At 41.4% G+C, this 18,853-nt stretch overlaps 1 protein-coding gene across 6 annotated transcripts in view; it reads left to right on the top strand.

Moving 5' to 3' along the window:
- The window catches only part of samd11 (sterile alpha motif domain containing 11), an 82,674-nt gene that overhangs the window by 16,663 nt on the left and 47,158 nt on the right, over positions 1-18,853 (top strand). For 2 of the 6 annotated variants that reach the window (XM_026154761.1, XM_026154762.1), the window contains one exon: positions 18,017-18,108. In XM_026154761.1, coding sequence (XP_026010546.1) covers positions 18,037-18,108 — 72 coding nt within the window. In that variant the 5' untranslated portion in view covers positions 18,017-18,036. Of the gene's footprint in view, positions 1-15,630; positions 16,875-16,936; positions 17,159-18,016; positions 18,109-18,853 lie in introns of those variants that run through there. The other 4 variants (XM_026154760.1, XM_026154759.1, XM_026154758.1 and 1 more) reach the window with 4 other exon arrangements.

Below are 18,853 nucleotides of genomic sequence, written 5' to 3'. Positions count from 1 at the left end.
GAAAAAACCCCACAAAAACCCCTCTGGATATTTGTTATGTTCGATTCTGTTCTTTGGTCTAGACTGGACAGCAAACGCTGGGCATTGTTGAGGACAATATGGAACTTTTATTTACATTTTTATTTGTTATGTTTTTGCACCTTAATAGGATTAATTTAAAAAAAAGGACTGCCTTTGTTTAAACTTGCAAGTTTGACCATATCAGTCTAAAATTTTAGCCTGTTTTAAAAAAAAGTTTCCATCACCTCAGATAAATGGAAATTGAGCCAAACTAGCATTTGGCTATTGGTATATTTAATCCTGTATTAAGAATTAATAAGAATTACATTTTTGGTTTTTATAGTTTAAAAACTTTCCAAAGCTTTATTGAATACTTGGAAGCCGATGACTATCCCTGTTTAAAATATATGAGCAAAATAAAACCGAGTGGCCTGAGTGAGAAACTTAAATGCATGTACTCAATGGCCCAAGCAATGCAGAAGCACACCATGAAGATAGAAGACTTTTTTGTTTTATTTATTTATTTTTGATAATTCATGTGACAGGATGACATCTGGAAATCTGTTGTGAAGTTCAAACTAACACTTCCATCAATGTTCTTGATGTCGTAATCCTAATTATTGCCCATAACAATGTCATTTTAAAATAATTATGAATACTTGATGGCTTTATAGCAACTGATCACACGCTCTAAAACAGTTACACTGTATAAACCTCAATCTTGATTTTGGGGGGAGGGGTGACAGTTTTGAGTCCCTAAGCTCTAACCCCTCTAAAAGATGGCTGCAGAGGAACCAGACTAAGAACCTAAATGAGAGACTTGCGTGCATTGTTTTGCTTGATGATTGTATTTGAGATTTTTTTTACTCTACAGGAAACCATTGAATAGTTAATATTTGTGTGATTTGCTCACTTTACAACAATCTACTGTGAACGTTAATCAGCATTAAAAAATTATTGTTGAACCAAATCCTCTGTGGAGTTCAGCAGATGGTAGTGGGAGGGTTTTTCCTGTTTTTAAAATGTCACGCTAAAACTTTTTTGTGCCTTTTTGTTGTTTCTAAATTTTAATAACAAGGCCATTTAAAGTGGGTAGCAATATACTGTGAGGTGAGGAATTTAAAAGCTAAGTGTCACTGGCACAGACTCGCATAAGCTCATGGGACACTTCATTAGTTACACCTTGCTAGTACTGAGTTCAACTCCCTTTTGCCTTCAGAACACACAATTCTTCGTGGCATTTATTCAACATTCTCACAGATTTTGGTCCATATTGACACAGTGGCATCACACAGTTGCTGGAGATCTGTCTGCAGTGCATCTTGCTATCAACCCAAAGCAGTCTGGCCATTCTCTTTTACACTGGATCATCCTCTGTAAACCCTAGAGATAGCTGTGTGAAGGAACTCTCAGTAGATCTGCAGCTTCTGAAATACTCAGACCAACCTCTCTGGCGCCAACAACCATGCTGCGTTCATTCTTCTTCATGTCTTTATGCCTAAATGCATGGATTTTCTGCATTGTGATTGGCTTATTTGCATTATTAAGCAGTTGAATGTGGTTGATCAAGAACTCTTGTTTCACGTTTTCAACCAGAAACGCTTCGTTCTGTGTGAATATCTTTACGTTTGTTAGTAACACAAGTGCGTGGGTTTGTTAGGAACAAATGCATTCAAATGCAAAACGGTACAGATCTGAATGTGAATCCTTGGACTGAGTTCTTGCAGTATTATATGCATTCATGCCACACATAATGAAAATGCCTACAGACAGTTATTTTTATTGATGTGAGCTATTCCCATGAAAGTTAGTTTTTAACGTTATTTTGTGACATATTGTGCAGTTTGTGTCCGCACAGTAATATAATGTTAGTGTTTAGGGTGGGGAGCTTATTTTATCAAATAAATAGAAATGCATTTTATGATTATGACTGGTTACAAGACAAGTAGATTTTTCCTTTTGTTTAATTTGTATGAGTATTGTGACAATAACAGAGTGGAATAAAGATGGAGTTGAACTCAACGTTCAGCTAAACATCAGTTTTGGTTTTCTCACATTCAGTTAAAAATGTGAAAGAAAAATCAGGTTCTTCAAGTTGCAGCTTATTACTCAAATATGTGTCTTGACTTTTTAATCTCCATTCAGGTTGGATACAGGTTTGGAGCCTTGAAAAAAACAAACCCTTTACAGTTTGCTAGCCAATCAAATGTGGTGTGTTTTTGTCCCCGGAGGTGGTGTTTTCCCCTGACCTCTGTGTGACCTCAGCAGCTTCCCTTGTTTAACACATTGAAGTTGAGTGAAGAGGTTCAGTCTTTCGCTGATTCACGCGGGAAGTTAGGCTTCACTGTCTATAAACAGGACCAGAATTTGTAGGATAAGCAGTGAAGTGAGCGGGGATGGCTGAGCTTTAAACAACACAGGTAGCTGCTGGATAAGCGGAGGAGAAGTTGGGGGAGGAGTGAGCGCGCTTCTCGTGCTTTTGAAGTATTTATGAGTATCTTCCACTAAGATTGAACTTTTCTCTCAGAAATCTGAGTGTCAGCTCAGGTAGAAATAATTTCACCCAGGGAAGTTTTAAGGTATTCATACTTTAATAACATTAAGGTTAGCAAGAAACTGACCTATAAAAAGAGCATTGAGGGTTTTCTCTGAGTCAGGACACGCCATTCAAAAAGGGAAGAGCAAGTTTCATGTTGCACTGATCAGATGTTTTATTTGATCCGACTATTTGTTCCACTGGTGTGCAACATCTACTACAAACCTGTTTATGTTTTAGTCACTGGTCTTTCATACACTCAAACACCCTGTTATTATGGTCATCTTTTAGCTGATTTATCACATCGCTGGCCCACTGCGCACAAAACCTTTCCTTCTCTGCTCCTACACCCACACATTCTCATTCACAAACACATTCTCATTTAGACAACCAAACACGAGCGCGCGCGCAGACACACACACACACACACACACACACACACACACACACACACACTTTTACACACAGAGAGAATAAGCTACCCTGAGAAGGGAATGCTGTATTGGGTTTTCTTCAGGAAGCACAGCTCCTCCAAAGCTCTGGTCAGATGAAAGGCGAAGAGCTGTATCGATCGGCCCCGAGCGGGGGGTGGTGAAGCGAGTGGTGTGTGTGTGTGTGTTCTGGCAGGGGTTGGTGGGGGGGCAGAGCCTGTGTCTGTGTGTGTCTGCCTGATGCAGGGCTGCCAGCCAGGCGAGGAGCAAAAGGCCAGAGGGGTACGGGGGACTGTGAGGGAGGGGGGCAGTGAGATGTCGCGGTGGCCCTGTGGCTCCAGCGTAACCCCCTGGCCCCTCGGTGGAGAATGTACAGCACGTACACACGCGCAAACACGTATGCACACAAATACACACACACACACAATGCCAGCGCCAGTCTGCTGCTGTTGATGAGAGCTGTCAGAGAATGAACAACATGGCTATGAGCGAGAGAGAGCAGGCTGGCAAACATGCACAAAACATTTTTTTTCTTCCAGTTATCTAGTCTTACTTTTAGGAGTATTATGAAAAACATTTTTTAGTATCATAACAGATACTGACTTTGAGAGGAAAAATGCATTTTTTTTCTTTCTTGTAAAAACAAAAATTAACAAGTGTTAAATATCATAAATGTAATTTGTTTTTAGTTAAATCTGGAGCTATCTGATAGCAGAGATATGGCAAAAAATTAACTCGCTTAACAACTGTGAAAGTGGACCCCATGTCAGTTTTCAGCATTCTTTATAGTCAGGAATATAAAGCACTGAGTCAGTCTGATGATAATAACTTTAGAACAGCTGAGGTATTTACTTTAATACAATGATCTGGCATCCCTCCCCTTACTTCAAACTTGGGGCAACAGATGGCCGCCCCTCCCTGAGCCTGGTTCTGCTGGAGGTTTCTTCCTGTTAAAAGGCAGCTTTTCATTACCACTGTCTTCAAGTGCTTACTCATAAGGGGTGGTCTAATTGTTGGTGTTTTCTCTATATTATTTTAGGGTATTTACCTTAAAGTATAAAGTGCCTTAAAGTCATTGTTGTTGTTGTGTGGAACCAAATAAATAAACCTAAATTGAATTGGCATTCATGCATTACTTTTCTATTCTTGATTTGTTGTTGAGGATTTTCTCAGTGCTAAAAAAACAAACAATGAAATTGTCTCTTTTTCTGTCACTATCTATAAAGAGTGAAGCTTGTTGGCTATTCTAGTAAAGATAAATAGCTTTTTGACAGAATTCTTGTCTTTCTCTTTGCCTATTTAGCAAAAACAATTAAAGGTGCTACTTTTATTGTGAAATTTAATCTAAACCCAGCCTAAATCCTCATTTCCCAAGTCCAGGTTGGCCTTCTGACTTATGTGGCGGTCCCCTGTTATTCAGTGGACAGACTCCTACTTTGCTTTGGACCGCCATTGCTAATGGTGATCCCTGTCTCACTAAATGATACAAAGGAGCAGTGTCCTCAGCTCCAAATCTTAAATGCCATGTTGGGTTCTTGGTCTTGACAAATAGAAAACGATACAAAATATCGACACAGTCCAAGAGTTCGAGTCAGGACAAGACAGGAGACTTGCAGGAGAGGCAGCTCTGGATGACGTTGAGGACTACCACTGCTGATAGGGAATCTTGAGACAGGACAGGCTGAGACTTTCAAAATAAAACACCCACATATACAGTAGCCCCTTTAAACTTGCCCAACACTTTTAATTTAAAGGAAACAACTGAACTGTGTTCACATGGAGCAAAATACTATTGTTTTTAACTTGTTAGCGAAGTTAAATTCAGTACTGCAAATGTGAAATCTACTTATACTCTTGTTTTTCCTAACACTATTCAACGAGAAACAAAACTACAGCCTGAGATAAGTAGCTTACACCAAAATCCGTACGGAAGATTAAGTTGTAAATCATCCTCTGGGTGTTAGATAGCGCTGCCACGGGCTCATTATGAATGAAAGCAGGTTTTCTAAATAGGTAAATTAAAAGTTAAACACTGATGGGCTATAATTTCACTTCTTAAAATTATGTCATGTGAGCTGCTACCAGCTCACATTACATTGGCTGAATTCTTATCCCTCCATGCGTCTTTTGACCGGAAGCCACCCGTGTCAAACAACCCAGACTCTTTAAAGGCCTTCAGAGACTGTAGTTGCTTTTAATTCCAGATGCATGCAGTTGTTTTTTGTTTTTGTTTTTTAGCTTACAATTTGTACCTAGTATTAGACAAATAGCTGTGGCATACATAAATTCCCGCTCAGTGGCTTATCAGATTCGTTTAAGCCAATGCAGGACCATATGTTGACTTGGGCCCTCTGTGCTTTGTGCCCCAGGGGAGAGATCGGCCAGGGCGGCTCACTAATTGAAATGTGTTGGCGACTCATTGACGTCTCGGCTCCAGTTTCAGGGCTATTTTGAACCGCAGTGCTGATTGCTGGTTTCACATCACACACAGGAAAAAAATCAATAGTAGCTGGGAGAGCTAGGGTTTATTCTTTGCAAGCAGACATTAATGCTTTGCAGAGGAGGGTTTTATATTTATCATTTGTCATTTTCTCTCAGCAGATCAGGCTGAACTGTAAAACACGTCTAAACTGCTGAGACTGATAACCAGCACTGCTTGTGAAGAGTTTCCAGAAAATGTTCCGATTCAGAGCTGCGTTCACACGGCTGACCAGGTCAAGTCACTGCTCGACTTTTTCCACTTTCCCTTAAAACTTTTCTTGTGTTTCTTTTTGCATGATTTCATCCGAGAGAGAAACTCTTGACCCCAGAAGGGGCCTTGTTATGGAAAACAGGCGCCTTAAAAGTATTTCTCTTTTCAGAAGGTTGAATCTTTTGGTGTCTTCCAAAGGCATCAGTGTGATTATATACTGTCTTTTCAGTTTTATTTGGCAGCTCACCGGATAGAAGACGACTATTTCAACATATCTAATTGAGAGAATTTATTTACCCAACATTGTCCAATTTCCACACGCAAAAAAACCTATAATTTAGAAATTCTTTAAATCACTAGTTTGGACAAAGAGTCCATTTTTGGTCCACTGTTAAATCTTGTAGAAAATCTAGAAATATTTAACATTCAAGGGCTTACCTCTTAGATCCACAGCTGCATTGCCATTCATTTAACTTAATGATCTCACAGTGCCTGCCTTTGCTGTGGTGGAAATGGTGACCATTGTTTTGATCTTTTGTTGGATTCCAGAGGCCTAATTTGGTATTAAATTGTGGTCATATATGGTACTGCCCATGTCAATTAGTTCTGTTTTTATTGCATTGTTTGAAATCACGAAGTCGGATCTCTTGAAGGCTAATGTAGCCGACTATCTGGGCTTTGGCTGCCGGCGCTGCTACCCTTCAAACACAGAGTGAGCCCTTTGAAAAATGGATTGCGGAAGAGATAAGAAATAATTTATGTTCCTATCACTGCCTCGCACAAATATGGTGGGGAATACTGTGCCAATAACTCCCACAAACTCAGAGAGGCATGCTATCTTTTACTGCACGAATTATTAACGGCGCTTGGGAGGAAGGGGAGACGCTGTGCATTTTTTTTTTTTTTTTTTGCTAGATAGACCTGGCTCATTGCTCGTCGAGGCTTTCAGTTGAGTTCACCACACAGCATTACAATCAAAGATAAGGACTCCTGCTAAACTGCAAAAAAATGGCTTTGAATGCAAAACTGAATAAACAGTCATGCTGAATTTTTTTAAATGTTATAATTTCCAGCCACATCATAACGTAAGTGGAGGTTTTATTTAAAGAAAACGAGAGGCTGTGAAATCATTATTTTGTGTGTGTGTGTAGGTGTGCATGCTCGGTGTCTGTGTGCTTTTTCTGTGTGTGAACAGGGAATACAAGGAGGAGGAGGGGAGACAGTCCAAAGGGGAGTGTTGAGGGAGGATACTCGGGGTCGGGTGTCCGCTCGCCTCTGTCGGCTGGCGTTGACAGCTACAGACGCTGGTCTAAAATGAGAATCCTCTTGGGCCGCCTGCCTGCCCATCCAGCAAGAAAATAAATCCCATGTGGAAGAGCCGCTGTGTGGGATCACAGACAGCCGCCTGACCCCCCAGATCCACTGGGGGAGGCCAAGGGCGCCGGCACGACAGCATAACCCCCCCCTCCCCTCCACTCCCCAGCCCTCCCCCTCCCCCTGGGTTTAATGTTTCTCCGCCTGCTTGCCAACTCTGAAATTCTGGAGTTACAAGACTGTGTTGATCTCACACTTGTGCAGTTTTCAAACTTATTTTAGGCTAGTTTTTTGGACGACTGTTTGGTTAAAGATTTAGCTTTAGGCCCAGGTTACACCACAAAAATAGCAGAGTGGTCTCTTTGTGTTCACAGGCCAATGCAGTGTTAAAAAAGTTTTAAAAAGCAAAATGAAGGGAAAACATGACTTAAACCGCTTTGAAGAAGCTGCTGATTTTTGTTGCAGGTGTTTAGAGACTGCAAACAGGAGCCAGAAAAGCTGCCGTTGTAGCACTCTGCACATATTGAAAATGCTGTAGATGAATTTTCAATTGGATGTGTTGTTTAGTAGACTGTAATCACAAGAATGCTTTGAATTGACAAATTTTGTGCTTTCCTTTCCAAAGACTTGTTAGAATCTGGCACTTTTGATCTATCATTTTTTTTCTTCCCCCATCTTGTGATTTTTGATCATTTTCTGTGTCTGCTAACAGAGGTAGAGTCAAGGCCTCGGAGACTGTATCCTCTCTGAACGTTTGTGATATTAAATTCCACAAATTCCAATTTAGAAGAGCCAAACTCCCTGCGGTCCCTTGAGAAGTTTCAGGTCTAGATCAAATGAAAATGAATCAGCAAAGGTAGCATCCTTTTACTGGAGCAAATAACACCGAACAGGAACAACTACTACAACAGAAGTTTGACCTGAACCAAGAGGTGCCATACTCTGTGAATGCCAAAAGAACCAAAGCGAGTCTGAAACGTGGAGAAAGATGAAATCGGTATCAAGGGCAGGTTAGGATTTTTAATTTTTATAATGGCCCAGATTTTTTTATAATTTGTTTTAGTCACCCTCTTTTGTTTAAAAAAACAAACAAACAAACTGATATACTCGCTCGATCGTAATCTCCATCTTGCTGATACTAGGGATTGTGTGTCCTTATGCAAGGGCTGTTTACCATTGTTACTCATTTTATTATATCACAGCTGTACAGTGTTAAAAATGTGTTGAAATATAGAGTAGAAATTTTAACACCAATGTGTTGTTGCTGTTTTGTGTTAATTTGGATAACCCAAAAGCCTTGTGTGCATTATTAATGAAATACCAAAGTGAGCTCCTGCTAACCTGTGCGCGGTGTACTCTGAGGATTATGATGGAAGAATCATCAACTCTGTTTCATTAGTTCTGTTCCAGAAATCTGATTCATCCACAATGAGACAGGTTTATTATAAGTGCACCTTTTCCCTCTCCTTTAGCCTTTAGCTTGCTCTTTAGCTGAGCAGCAGCAGCTCAAACCCTCCATTTGCATCTGCCCTGGAAGTGTCCCGGCACAGTGTTGGGCTGTAGGTCATCTGTGAAAGTGTCCTATGTGTGTGATTCCAACACACATTTAATAGAGTTGGGTAGGTTAGGTTTGTACGCACTGTGTTGTTTCAGTAGGTGTATATCTGCCATGATCAGGACCCAAGAAGCGTGATGGATTGTTGGTGAACCGGAGACAAGGAATTGTAAGCAGGATCAACGCGGAATGGATTGCCGGAGCTCTAAATTGACAGGGAGACAGAGCGTGGGTGGGTTTCTGGGTCGGCAGGTGAGTTTCCAGAGAAGCGAATGGGTGTAGAGGGGAAATGCAGGCTGAGTGCAGGTAAGCAGCTCCTCTGGTTGCTGAGGTGGTGCCAAAAGGAAGCAGAATTGTTGGAGCTATCACCAGACTGCAGGTCAGTGGGCTCCCAAATAGACAGGGTTCGGACGAGGTTTCCAGGTAGGTTACTATGGAGAGCACTGAGATATAAGGTAAGTACACTAGTCTTTATTTGAAAACAGGTTTAACACAAAGGCGGTCTAAGTGTCACCATGTTGATGGGGACAGTGCTGAGGAACTGCCGACTGATGACTTCATTACAAACAGGTGCGGGAGGAATGGCTCACAGCAAGAGGTTCAACCCCAGGACAGAAACCACCAACAGCCACAGTAGAACAATGAATATAGGAAGGAGGAAAAGAGGCAGAAAAACAAAACCTTATAACAATATTGTAACATCTACAGACGGGTAGATTAATTAAAACAGTAGCCGTTGTGTCACACGACTCAAATGAAACTGCTTCTATGAAGACTCTGATTAAAATACAGTTTTTTTCTCCTTTTAAAATGGAGCTTGTTGAGAAGAATGTGTAGGTCTACGGAGCAGAGGTGATGAGCTGTGTGACAGTAGAGTGAAGTACCAAAGAAATCTTAGTCTTCATATTCTCTATCCTAGCCCATGCCAAAACAGTCACAGCCTGTTATCTAATACAGGTCTGACATCCCTGGATACTGAAAGTCTTAATATTTCTCCATGTTTTGCTTAAAAGAGCCAAGACCAGCTGTGTGATCACAGTTATGCTAATACAGATTGTTTGGTTCTTCAAAGCCGCAGAAGAACCAAACTAAATTCACTAATCTGGAAATTTGTACTCCGACTAGCGTCACCAGCTAGTCGGATACTAGTAATGATGACCATCAAGTATGTGATGAGAGGAAGGATGAATTGTAAGATGCAAAGTATTCACTGTAACAAGAGCTTCTGCTTGAATGTTAGTGGGAATTTACCGAGATGACAAACGCATAAAAAAAATAACTGTACAGAAAGCAACTGAGAAATGTACTCATTTTAGTTTAGTTATTAACTTGTGTTTCCATCCACTGCCTTGATTATATCAGTTATGTTATTATCATTTAATTATTCACATTTTGACTATCAAAGAAGCTGAGGACAAAAAAAGAATAAATACAAAAAGTATTTTTCAAATACGGATGAAGACTTTTTCTTTCTACTAAGGTGAAACTTCGCAGGTCGCAGAACATTTTAATGTTAGCTGTCATGTTAAAGCAATTATACAAAAGGCACAATTTGGGGGGGAACAAAACTTGAACCCAGCAAATGAGCCAAAATACTAATTCCCTTGTTTTTCTTCAGAACAACTCATAAGATGTGGCAACAGCTTCTATTCAGGTAGCGTAAGCTCACTGAACCTGCTGTTTGCATCATATCACGGGCCTTGCTTTATAACATCTTTATTTAGCTCGCAACTGTTTAGGGGTGATGACGGGAATTCCCTTGTTTGACTCATATGTAAATGATCTCCTCCTGATTGAAGTGATGCATCTCTAAGACTAATGAGTCAGTGTACGCTAAAGGATCCTGATTATAATACCATATTCTCTATACTTAAAATGCTGGTGTTATTATCAGTGCACTACTCACAGCTGGTTCCTCTTGCAGGAAGGGGCAGAGCATCGTGGTTGGGTGATGGCCTATGAGTCAGACGTTTAGTCTTGTTTACGTTGAATAAACCTCCTTGTGGCTGTGACAACTGGTCCAACAGTTGCTTCTAATAATTGAAAAATCCGTGGTCCCCAATTTTTCACTACTTTGATCCATCTAAAACAAAAATGTATACAAAAATGGGGTGTAGCGCTACATCACATGTTTAGGTTAGGCCTATCCAATTGGTTGATGGCACCAACTGGAAATCTGAACTAAGTGACTCCAATCCATGTGGTCTTTGTGCTCTTGCATGATGTTACAGGCTACAGCTAAATGACTATTAATACTAATTTAGTTGGGCAGCATAATAGTGTGGTGGTTAACACAGCAAGAAGGTGAGGTCCTCTTGATTTTTCTGTTGGTCCTGCAGTCAGCTGTGTATAAAACCAAAGTTGTATAACATAAGAGCCGAAGTGAAACCAAATGAAAGGTGTCCACTGGGGCACTTTTTGAGCTGCTTGTGTTATTTTTAAAATCTTTGGTCTGTACTTGGTAAATTGCACTATTTCTCTTTCCTGCTCAGGCACAATTTTTAACAAATCAGCATTTAACCTAGAAAACCATATCAGTCTGATTGGGCTTTGCTGTTGGCATAGACGCTATAAAAGATGGGCGTAGCTGCTGTTTTTGAAGTCCCGTTTTGAAACCTTGAGATGAGCTTTTCTGGTTGCCCAAAAAAAAAATGGATGTGGTAGAGATGGGTGGGTCTCTGTGTAAAGTTACACGCTTATTAGCAACAGTTTGTCAATCGCAAGGCGTTAGCTAATGATTATATGGTTTCATGATCACAGATTATCCTTAATTTAGAGTTGTTTTTTTATTCGCTATGACTCAAAATGACTGACTGAGCTCAAACTCAACATGAAAGTGTTGAGAGGTCAACGCAGGAAGCTGTTTTCCAGTAAACTTCTAATGGACAGGAAGTGTGTTTGAAACCACAGCTGTTGCTCTCTGGTGGTTTTCAGATGAAATGCAAGTTGAGCACACTTCAACATGGGCTTAATTTTTCCAGCTGGGAAGCTACCTGAGTGTTTTATACAGTCTGTGGCTGGTTTTCTTTTTTAGAGGACTGCACAAATGCGTGTCTGTAGGTTGCATGTCCATAATCCTTAACAGTACAGTTGCAATGCAATCGCACGCAAAGGCGTTATCATAAAACTAATGGGATAACATTGGAAGTTTGGGGTATAGGCACTAAAATATGCTCATTTTTAATCAAGGACATTTTTGAAATTGTGAACCTAAGTTCACCAGTTACAGTTAGCAAACAAGGCAGAACATTAGTGAACTTGTGGGTTAAATTCAGGCTAACTGGGTCATTTCCATGTCAAGCAAAACTTAAAATAGTTTAATCTTCCTGTAACTTCCTCTGACTTGTTTATCGTCTCCTATTTTGCCATAGTGGATTTGGACAGGGCGTACTTTGATGCTTTCAGAAGGAACTTTAAATAGTTAATTACTCTCGCCGTGTCTCCGGCGGTGTCTGGATGTGAATGCGGGGGGAGAGACGGAGACGCTTCTGTCTTCTTCCTCTCCTTGTTTTTTCCAGTAGGGGCAGGCCTATATATTTTGCAGCTCATGTCTGAAAGGCTGGCTCCAAGCGCTAGGGGTGGGCTCTCGCTCTCTGATGGTTTTCCAGTGAGTATTTGTCAGGTCAGACTGTGCACCGCCCGGCGGTCTCCGCTCCTCTCCCCGGGTTATTTATTACCACTCTCCCCCGCCGGCAGCGCTGCGGCTCCGGGCCGCTGCCAACAACGGCGCAGAGGCGGAGGCCGCTCTAGGGGGGTTCCCGCCGGACGACAGGGAGAGAGAATGGCTGTAAAACACACTTTGAAGACTGACAAAAGTTGTGCTTCATTAGCCCACACGGCCAAATAAGCCGACCCCAACAGTTTGTGTAAACATCCTTTATGGTTTACAGGGGAGGACTGATCTCTGCGTTTTTGAAGTTTTGTAGACAGCTGTAGACGCTTATCCTCTGCGTAATGTAGCGCTCATAGACAGAATTTCCAGAAAGCAACAGTGTAATTTAGCAATATGAATGTTTAATTTATCATTTAAAAATATTACAGTGATGAAATGTCAAAAGAAAATACACAAACAGTGCAGTGAAGCGGTGTCTGTATTAAGTTTAGTGACCAACCTGAAGAGAAAAATTCAGTAGTGTTAAAGTCTCTCTTGTTCCTTAGTGGGCTATTGGTTTGCTTTCTATGTATATTTTGGGGTTGTTAAATCAGTCGGTATCTCATTTCTAATCTAAGGGTTTGTACTGCAGGCTCACCAGTTTATTCACATGTGAACAGGTGTTTAGCATGAGACTGAGAAACTCTAAGCTGAGGTGATGCTAATATCTCCACCAGTGTTTTGCTGTGCGAGTGCAAGGCTTGACTCATGGTCGCTTGACTAGAGTACGTCATAGCTGAAAGATGCACAAGTGTGCGTCTGTGTAGGCTGCTCAGAGACATCTCAGGAAACACAGAAAGTCACAGAGTGAAGAAGTAGTTGGCAACAAAAAGTTAATTATATCAAAAGAACTAATGTTTATATCATCTTTGTGGGAGGTACTTTTTTGTAGAATCTACAACACATTTTATTAAAGCTCCTACACAAGCAAAGCTGCCTGACTTTATGCCCTGTGGGTTATTTCTACTCTAAATTGGTTTCAAATGTAACAGAATTAACTTCTTTTTTTTTTTCTTTTTAGCTCAAAAGCAACACAAGCAGAGGTAACGCTCTGTTAACTAAACTAAGATACCATTTTACTGTAATATAGCCATTATACATTGATGCTGGGATTTTCTGTTTCACTGTAAATTTATGAGGTGTATGAGCAGGTGTGGGTTTTTCTTTGGTATTTTCTTTTCTATTGTACACGAGACTCTTCCACACTGCAAACTGCAAAAAGGAAGTAAAAAGGTTAAAGGAGGTAGAAAGGTTGAGCAAGGTTTCCCCATCAAATCAAGAGGTTGTTTTTTTTTTTTTTTTTGCATTTTTTTTTATGTAAAACGCACAGGTTGCTGATGGAAAGTTTTACTCATTTAACACCAAACCAATTTTTTGAAGATGTGAAAGTTGAGGTGTCGTCACTAAAGTTTGGGGAACCCCTTGAATGAGTCACATTCAAGGATGGGCAGTGGGTGTAAGTAATGGGTGTCCCCTTTATGACTAGTTTCATCAGGGCTCTCCCGACGGTGCAGCCTCTAGCACCAACGCACTTATCAACAAGGTTTCCATCGAGACATTTTGCTGCGGTGAGGCCCGCTTTGATAAAGTATCAGAGCTTCTAATCTGAAATGCAGTGTTCCACTTCCTAGAAACGACTTTTTAAACATATGCCATAAATGTCAGCAGTTCATAATTAATGTCAGTGCTGCTTTTCGGCGAGCTCACCATCACGTGGAAAGATATGTCGAAAAATGTTTGATTGGATTTTTTTTTTTCTTTCTGTTTCAGGCGAGGCTTTTCAGAGAAGTGATCTCAGGTCACTTTTTTCTTCCTTAGCTGTGAATGTAACATCTGTTTTGGTCTCTTCCTAATCCACAAACCCACTAATTCCATTACTTTTCCCTTCAGACATCACAGCTTCTCATATCCAAAGGGAAAAATGTCAATCTACAGCCTGTCATCATCTTCAGTGAGGTAGCTGGCATCTGTTTTTATACATGTCTGCTGTGTGTTTGCCTGCTTGGTCGTGGCTGGAGGCTTTTATACCAGTTTTGGCCCGGGCTGTGGACTCCGGCCTTCCCGTGCAGCGCTTCCGCCTGCGGTGTGGCGTGCCTCTTTCCTGTGTGTGTCAGAGGCAGTTTGGCCTGATTTATAAGCTCTTGACACACAGCGCTTTAGACCCCACCTCTGCTGCTGGAATGGCTATTCCATGTGTTGGTGGTGGTGGATCCACCTGGGTGGTTCTTCACTGATGGGGGTCAGATGTGGTCTTGCTCATAAGCTCCAGGAGCTCAGGGGAGCCTACCCTGCAGACAGCGTGGAGAGAAAGTGCTTTCAGAACGTATGGTTCCAGGTTTTGGGTTATACTCCAGTTAAAGAAACAAAAGTCTGCAGCAGTGGTTACATATAAGACCAACCTTTTTAAATTTGCTATATGATGATTGAGTTTAGTTCAATTTTAACACTTTTACTCAAACAAACCGCCGTTACTTATGACTGTATTGAGGACAAAATAGTCTTAGACCACAAAAATATATTTTTGGTCCATAATTTGACCTTTATTGCATGTCACACCAGTGTCTGTCTTTGTATTTCCTGTCTACATCAAAACAGAAGCTATATAAAGGACAAAACACACAAAAAATAAGTTTTCCATTAACTTAGTTATTAAGCACACGTCTAACAGCTCACTATTTTGCTGTTTTTGTAATACCTGAAAATGATATCAATCTTGTTTTGCTTTGTTTTTTTATTATAATAAATAGAAGCACAAGGTTAACACCTTCTGTACTTGGTTAACACCAAAAATAGAACATGTAGAGAGCTTAACAGGTGAAAATGTGTTCAGCGCTGAAAGTGGCGGCTCGCATAAAGACACTGCAGCAGGTGTGGCGGGAGAGGGCAGAACGGGGTCATAGTAGGTGAAGTATAACAAATAAGATGGTTGAATTTAGACACCAAAACTGAACACAGCAGTGGCCATGTGTGGATCTGGTGGTCTCTGACGTCCATCCAGCAGTCCATTTCTTTTGTATAGGCTAGGTTAATAGTAAAGGACTACTTTAGAGCTGTGAAATTATATGATGATGAAGTGATTACAAGTTGAAAATGTGAGTAAAACTGGCCTTTTTTGTTGTTGTTGGCTAAAAACAATGGCCAAAGCAAAATTTGGAGCAGTTCCTCTAATAGTGAAGTTTAAAATGACACGAAAGGCATATTTTTGGGTTGAATTTTGCTTCAGTTATTAAATTGTATGAGTGCGATTTTGTGTCAGTGTTCCACTTAATAATTATATGATTGTGAGCTTTTGGGTAAACAGAAGGAAAGAGCTGAAAGAAGTTTAAGAGTTAATTAAATAGGTGGAGACAGTTTACTTCCTCGTGGTGGTTCCTCCATTTTACGCACTGAAGTGCCGTCCCTCGCGGTACCCCCCTCCCTCTGTGTGGGTCTCGCCTAGCCTCCGCTGTTTAAATGGGCCAAGTTGAGAAGCGGCGGAGAGTGCAAATCTTGTTTGGTCTGGGTCTGTGAACTTCAGCGTGACTTCAGCGACATACACAGGGGTTAAAAACTAACAACTCTTACCAAACTTTAAACCGCACCAACGTTTGCGCAGACACTAAGGATTATTAAGTCTCATATTTTATTATTATTACTAATAATAATATTGGGGCGCGTTTCTGATCAGTGGCATATATAACTGTGGTTTAATTGAAATAAAACACGCACTCTTATCGGCTTCTTATTATTGGCTGTAACATTTGGGCTCGTTACATCTCCCCCAAGTTTCCACAACAGAATCGCTTTTTTTTTTTTTTTTTAAGATTGCACTGGCGATTGGTTTACCTCTACTCGGTGGATATTAAAAAAGAAAAGAAAACTCCCACTTTTAAAATTCTCAAACGCTAAGAAGTGCGAGGTAAAACGTGGCCGCTACTGATTAGAGCAGGTAGGAGAGTGTGAGGGGCTCAGGGCTGCCCAGCATGTCAGGTATTAACAGAGCGAGTGTGATTAAATGTGGGAGGTAGGAGCTGTGAGGCTGGCGGAGAGCGCTGCTGCCGCTGCGAGCTGGAAACTACTGAATGGGAATCTATCCGGCAACTTCATCAGACCGCTGTCTCTCGGCGACACGGGACTGCGTAAAACCAAGCGGCGCGTCTCCAAGTCTGGGTCAGCCCAACTCGCAGACGAAGAGGACGCTCAAGTTGGATCGGGCGAGCAGCAGCTTTTCACTTGTTACCGGCGCTCGGCTCCCACTAACATGCCTGCCATCAAGAAGGAGAGGCTGGATGGAGACGACATGGCATTGACTGCGTTCAACCCCTCTGAATACTTGGCCCCTTTAAATGCCACCGCTATCCCCGTGGTGACCCCGCATCCGCCGCCCTACGACCACATTTTCGCCCATCATCGCGCGTACTTGGGGCTCCACGACTCGGCGCTGCATCACCAGCACCTCCACCATCACACGGACGACTTAATGGTAGAGAGGTTCTCCTCCATCCCCGACTTTCAGCCCTTCTTCGACAACGGGGAGCCTTGCATTGAGGTGGAGTGCGGGGAAAACAAGGCTTTGCTTTATATCAATAAACTGTGTCAAGGCAGTAAGGGACCCTCAATTAAATACAGGGGCGAGTGGCTCACCCCCAACGAGTTCCAGTTTGTCAGTGGACGTGAGACTGCCAAAGATTGGAAACGGAGTATCAGACACAAAGGTAAGAGCTGTATCTTCACTTTTCTGAAGGTTCACGGGCAAAGGAGGACACGACACTGTGAATTAGGAGCTTTATAGACGCCGCATAGTGTGGCTACTAACTTGAATCCTGTGGTTCGGTACTGAGTTTTGGAGTGAAAGGGTTACAGCAGTCGGTGCGTAAGGAGACAGATGAGAAAGGGCGCATATCCTCCACATACCCTCCGAGCCTTTGACACAGAGTTTGGGCTGCTCTCACACACACCGAGCCGGGGCTGCACTAGGAGTTGGCTGCACTGGACCGAGGTGAAAAGTTAGACGTAGTTTACTGAAATACGTGACAGTTCAGATATATTGTTTTCTTCCACATTATGAGATAAATCATTCCGCTAGGTGCAGCTGCACTTGTGCATGGGTGTTCACGTTTACGCATTGCATGTTAGATTTGAGGAGACTTTATGAGCCGATATTTTGCGTCAATTTAGCATCACAGTTCGTTTAATGCGACTTATTTGTATCCAGTGTTTCTCATTAAAGCTGTTGACTCATTTTGAATGTTTTTGTTTTCATTAAAAAAAAACCAAGAAGAACAAAATAGCAACAAAACAAAAAAAAAGCAAGAAACCGTTGCCAGTGATTTTTTTTTAGCTTGGCATTTACAGCAAAGTATTCTTATGCAGTAACTACGCTTGGTGCGCGCCCTTTCGCCTCACACTCACGCGCATGCAGGGCTACTCAGGCAAAACTGACACGCATTAAGAAGTGTGTGGGTGGGGGTGTGGGGGGGGTCGCCTACAGGTCAAAACTGATAGTCTTATAGTTTAATATAGCGATTCCTATAGACAGATGTCAGTAAGCTCCTGGCTGGCTCGCAGCCCTGAACAGTGGCTACAGCTGGACACAGTGATAAAATTAAACAGAGAATAGGCAAATCTTTACAGGTACCGACTCTTTCAGGTCTGTGTTGTGTTAATTATCTGGTTATTATTATTTATTTTTGTTATTTATGTTATTTAACATTATTTGTTTTTAAAATTCTGAGGTGAAGAGCTGAAGACAGATGCCATGTTAGTGGGGAGCTTCTCCCATGCTACAGGAGATGAGTTTAGTTGATGGAGGATATGATAGGTGTTCTCTGAAAGTGTCTCTCTTGTTTGTTTCCAGGAAAAAGTCTCAAGACTCTTATGTCCAAAGGAATCTTACAGGTGCATCCACCCATCTGCGATTGCCCTGGTTGTCGAATTTCATCCCCAGTGGTAAGAATATTTCTTTTTTATATATATATATATGTATATATATGTATACTGGTGGCTGCTGTGGCTTTCTGTATGTTTTATGTTGGGTATGGGAACACTACTTGCTGAGGTATAGCTTATTTGTCTTAAAGGTAACTTCTTTTTTTTTAGTGTGTAGGGTTACTGTAGTGGTGAAGAATTATCTCATTGGTGGTGAAGGTTATAACTGGTCAAAGAGCACAGTCGTGGTATAAAAAACATTTGTGTCAAAGGTTTTGTCATTTTCTTTTGCAGATAGGCAATATAATTGTTTGTTTTTCTGCTCAGTTAAATCAAAGAGGACAGTTTGCTCTTTCTCGGCTGGCACATCAGTTTATTTCTGTATTTCTTAAATCGCAAAATCTTATTTAAGGGCTTTGGAGTCTGTACTCCTTTTTGTTTATTATATATTTTTTCCTCTTAGCCTATAGTTGAGTTTGGCGTGGGTCAGAGCTGGAAAAGACATACCAGCATTTATTGGTATTTTTGTTGTCAGCTTTTATTCTACCAGTGGGGGTAGTCTGTAAGAGTATATTGTGAAGCAGTCTTTGTAACCTTGATGGAAGAGACCCTACAGGCACACATGTCAGCTTTGATGGTAATTTTCCTCAGCATGAATATCAAATCCACTTTCAGCCTTTCACAGATGTGGCGTATCAAACAGCCTTTTATTCGGAGGCATTGAGCTGTCCAGGTCTAATGCCTGACGTTGGGTATCAGTGGTCAG

Source organism: Astatotilapia calliptera, chromosome 20, assembly GCF_900246225.1.
Source record: "Astatotilapia calliptera chromosome 20, fAstCal1.2, whole genome shotgun sequence".
NCBI classification, from domain to species: Eukaryota; Metazoa; Chordata; class Actinopteri; order Cichliformes; family Cichlidae; genus Astatotilapia; species Astatotilapia calliptera.
This window is presented reverse-complemented; position numbering and strand designations above follow the sequence as displayed.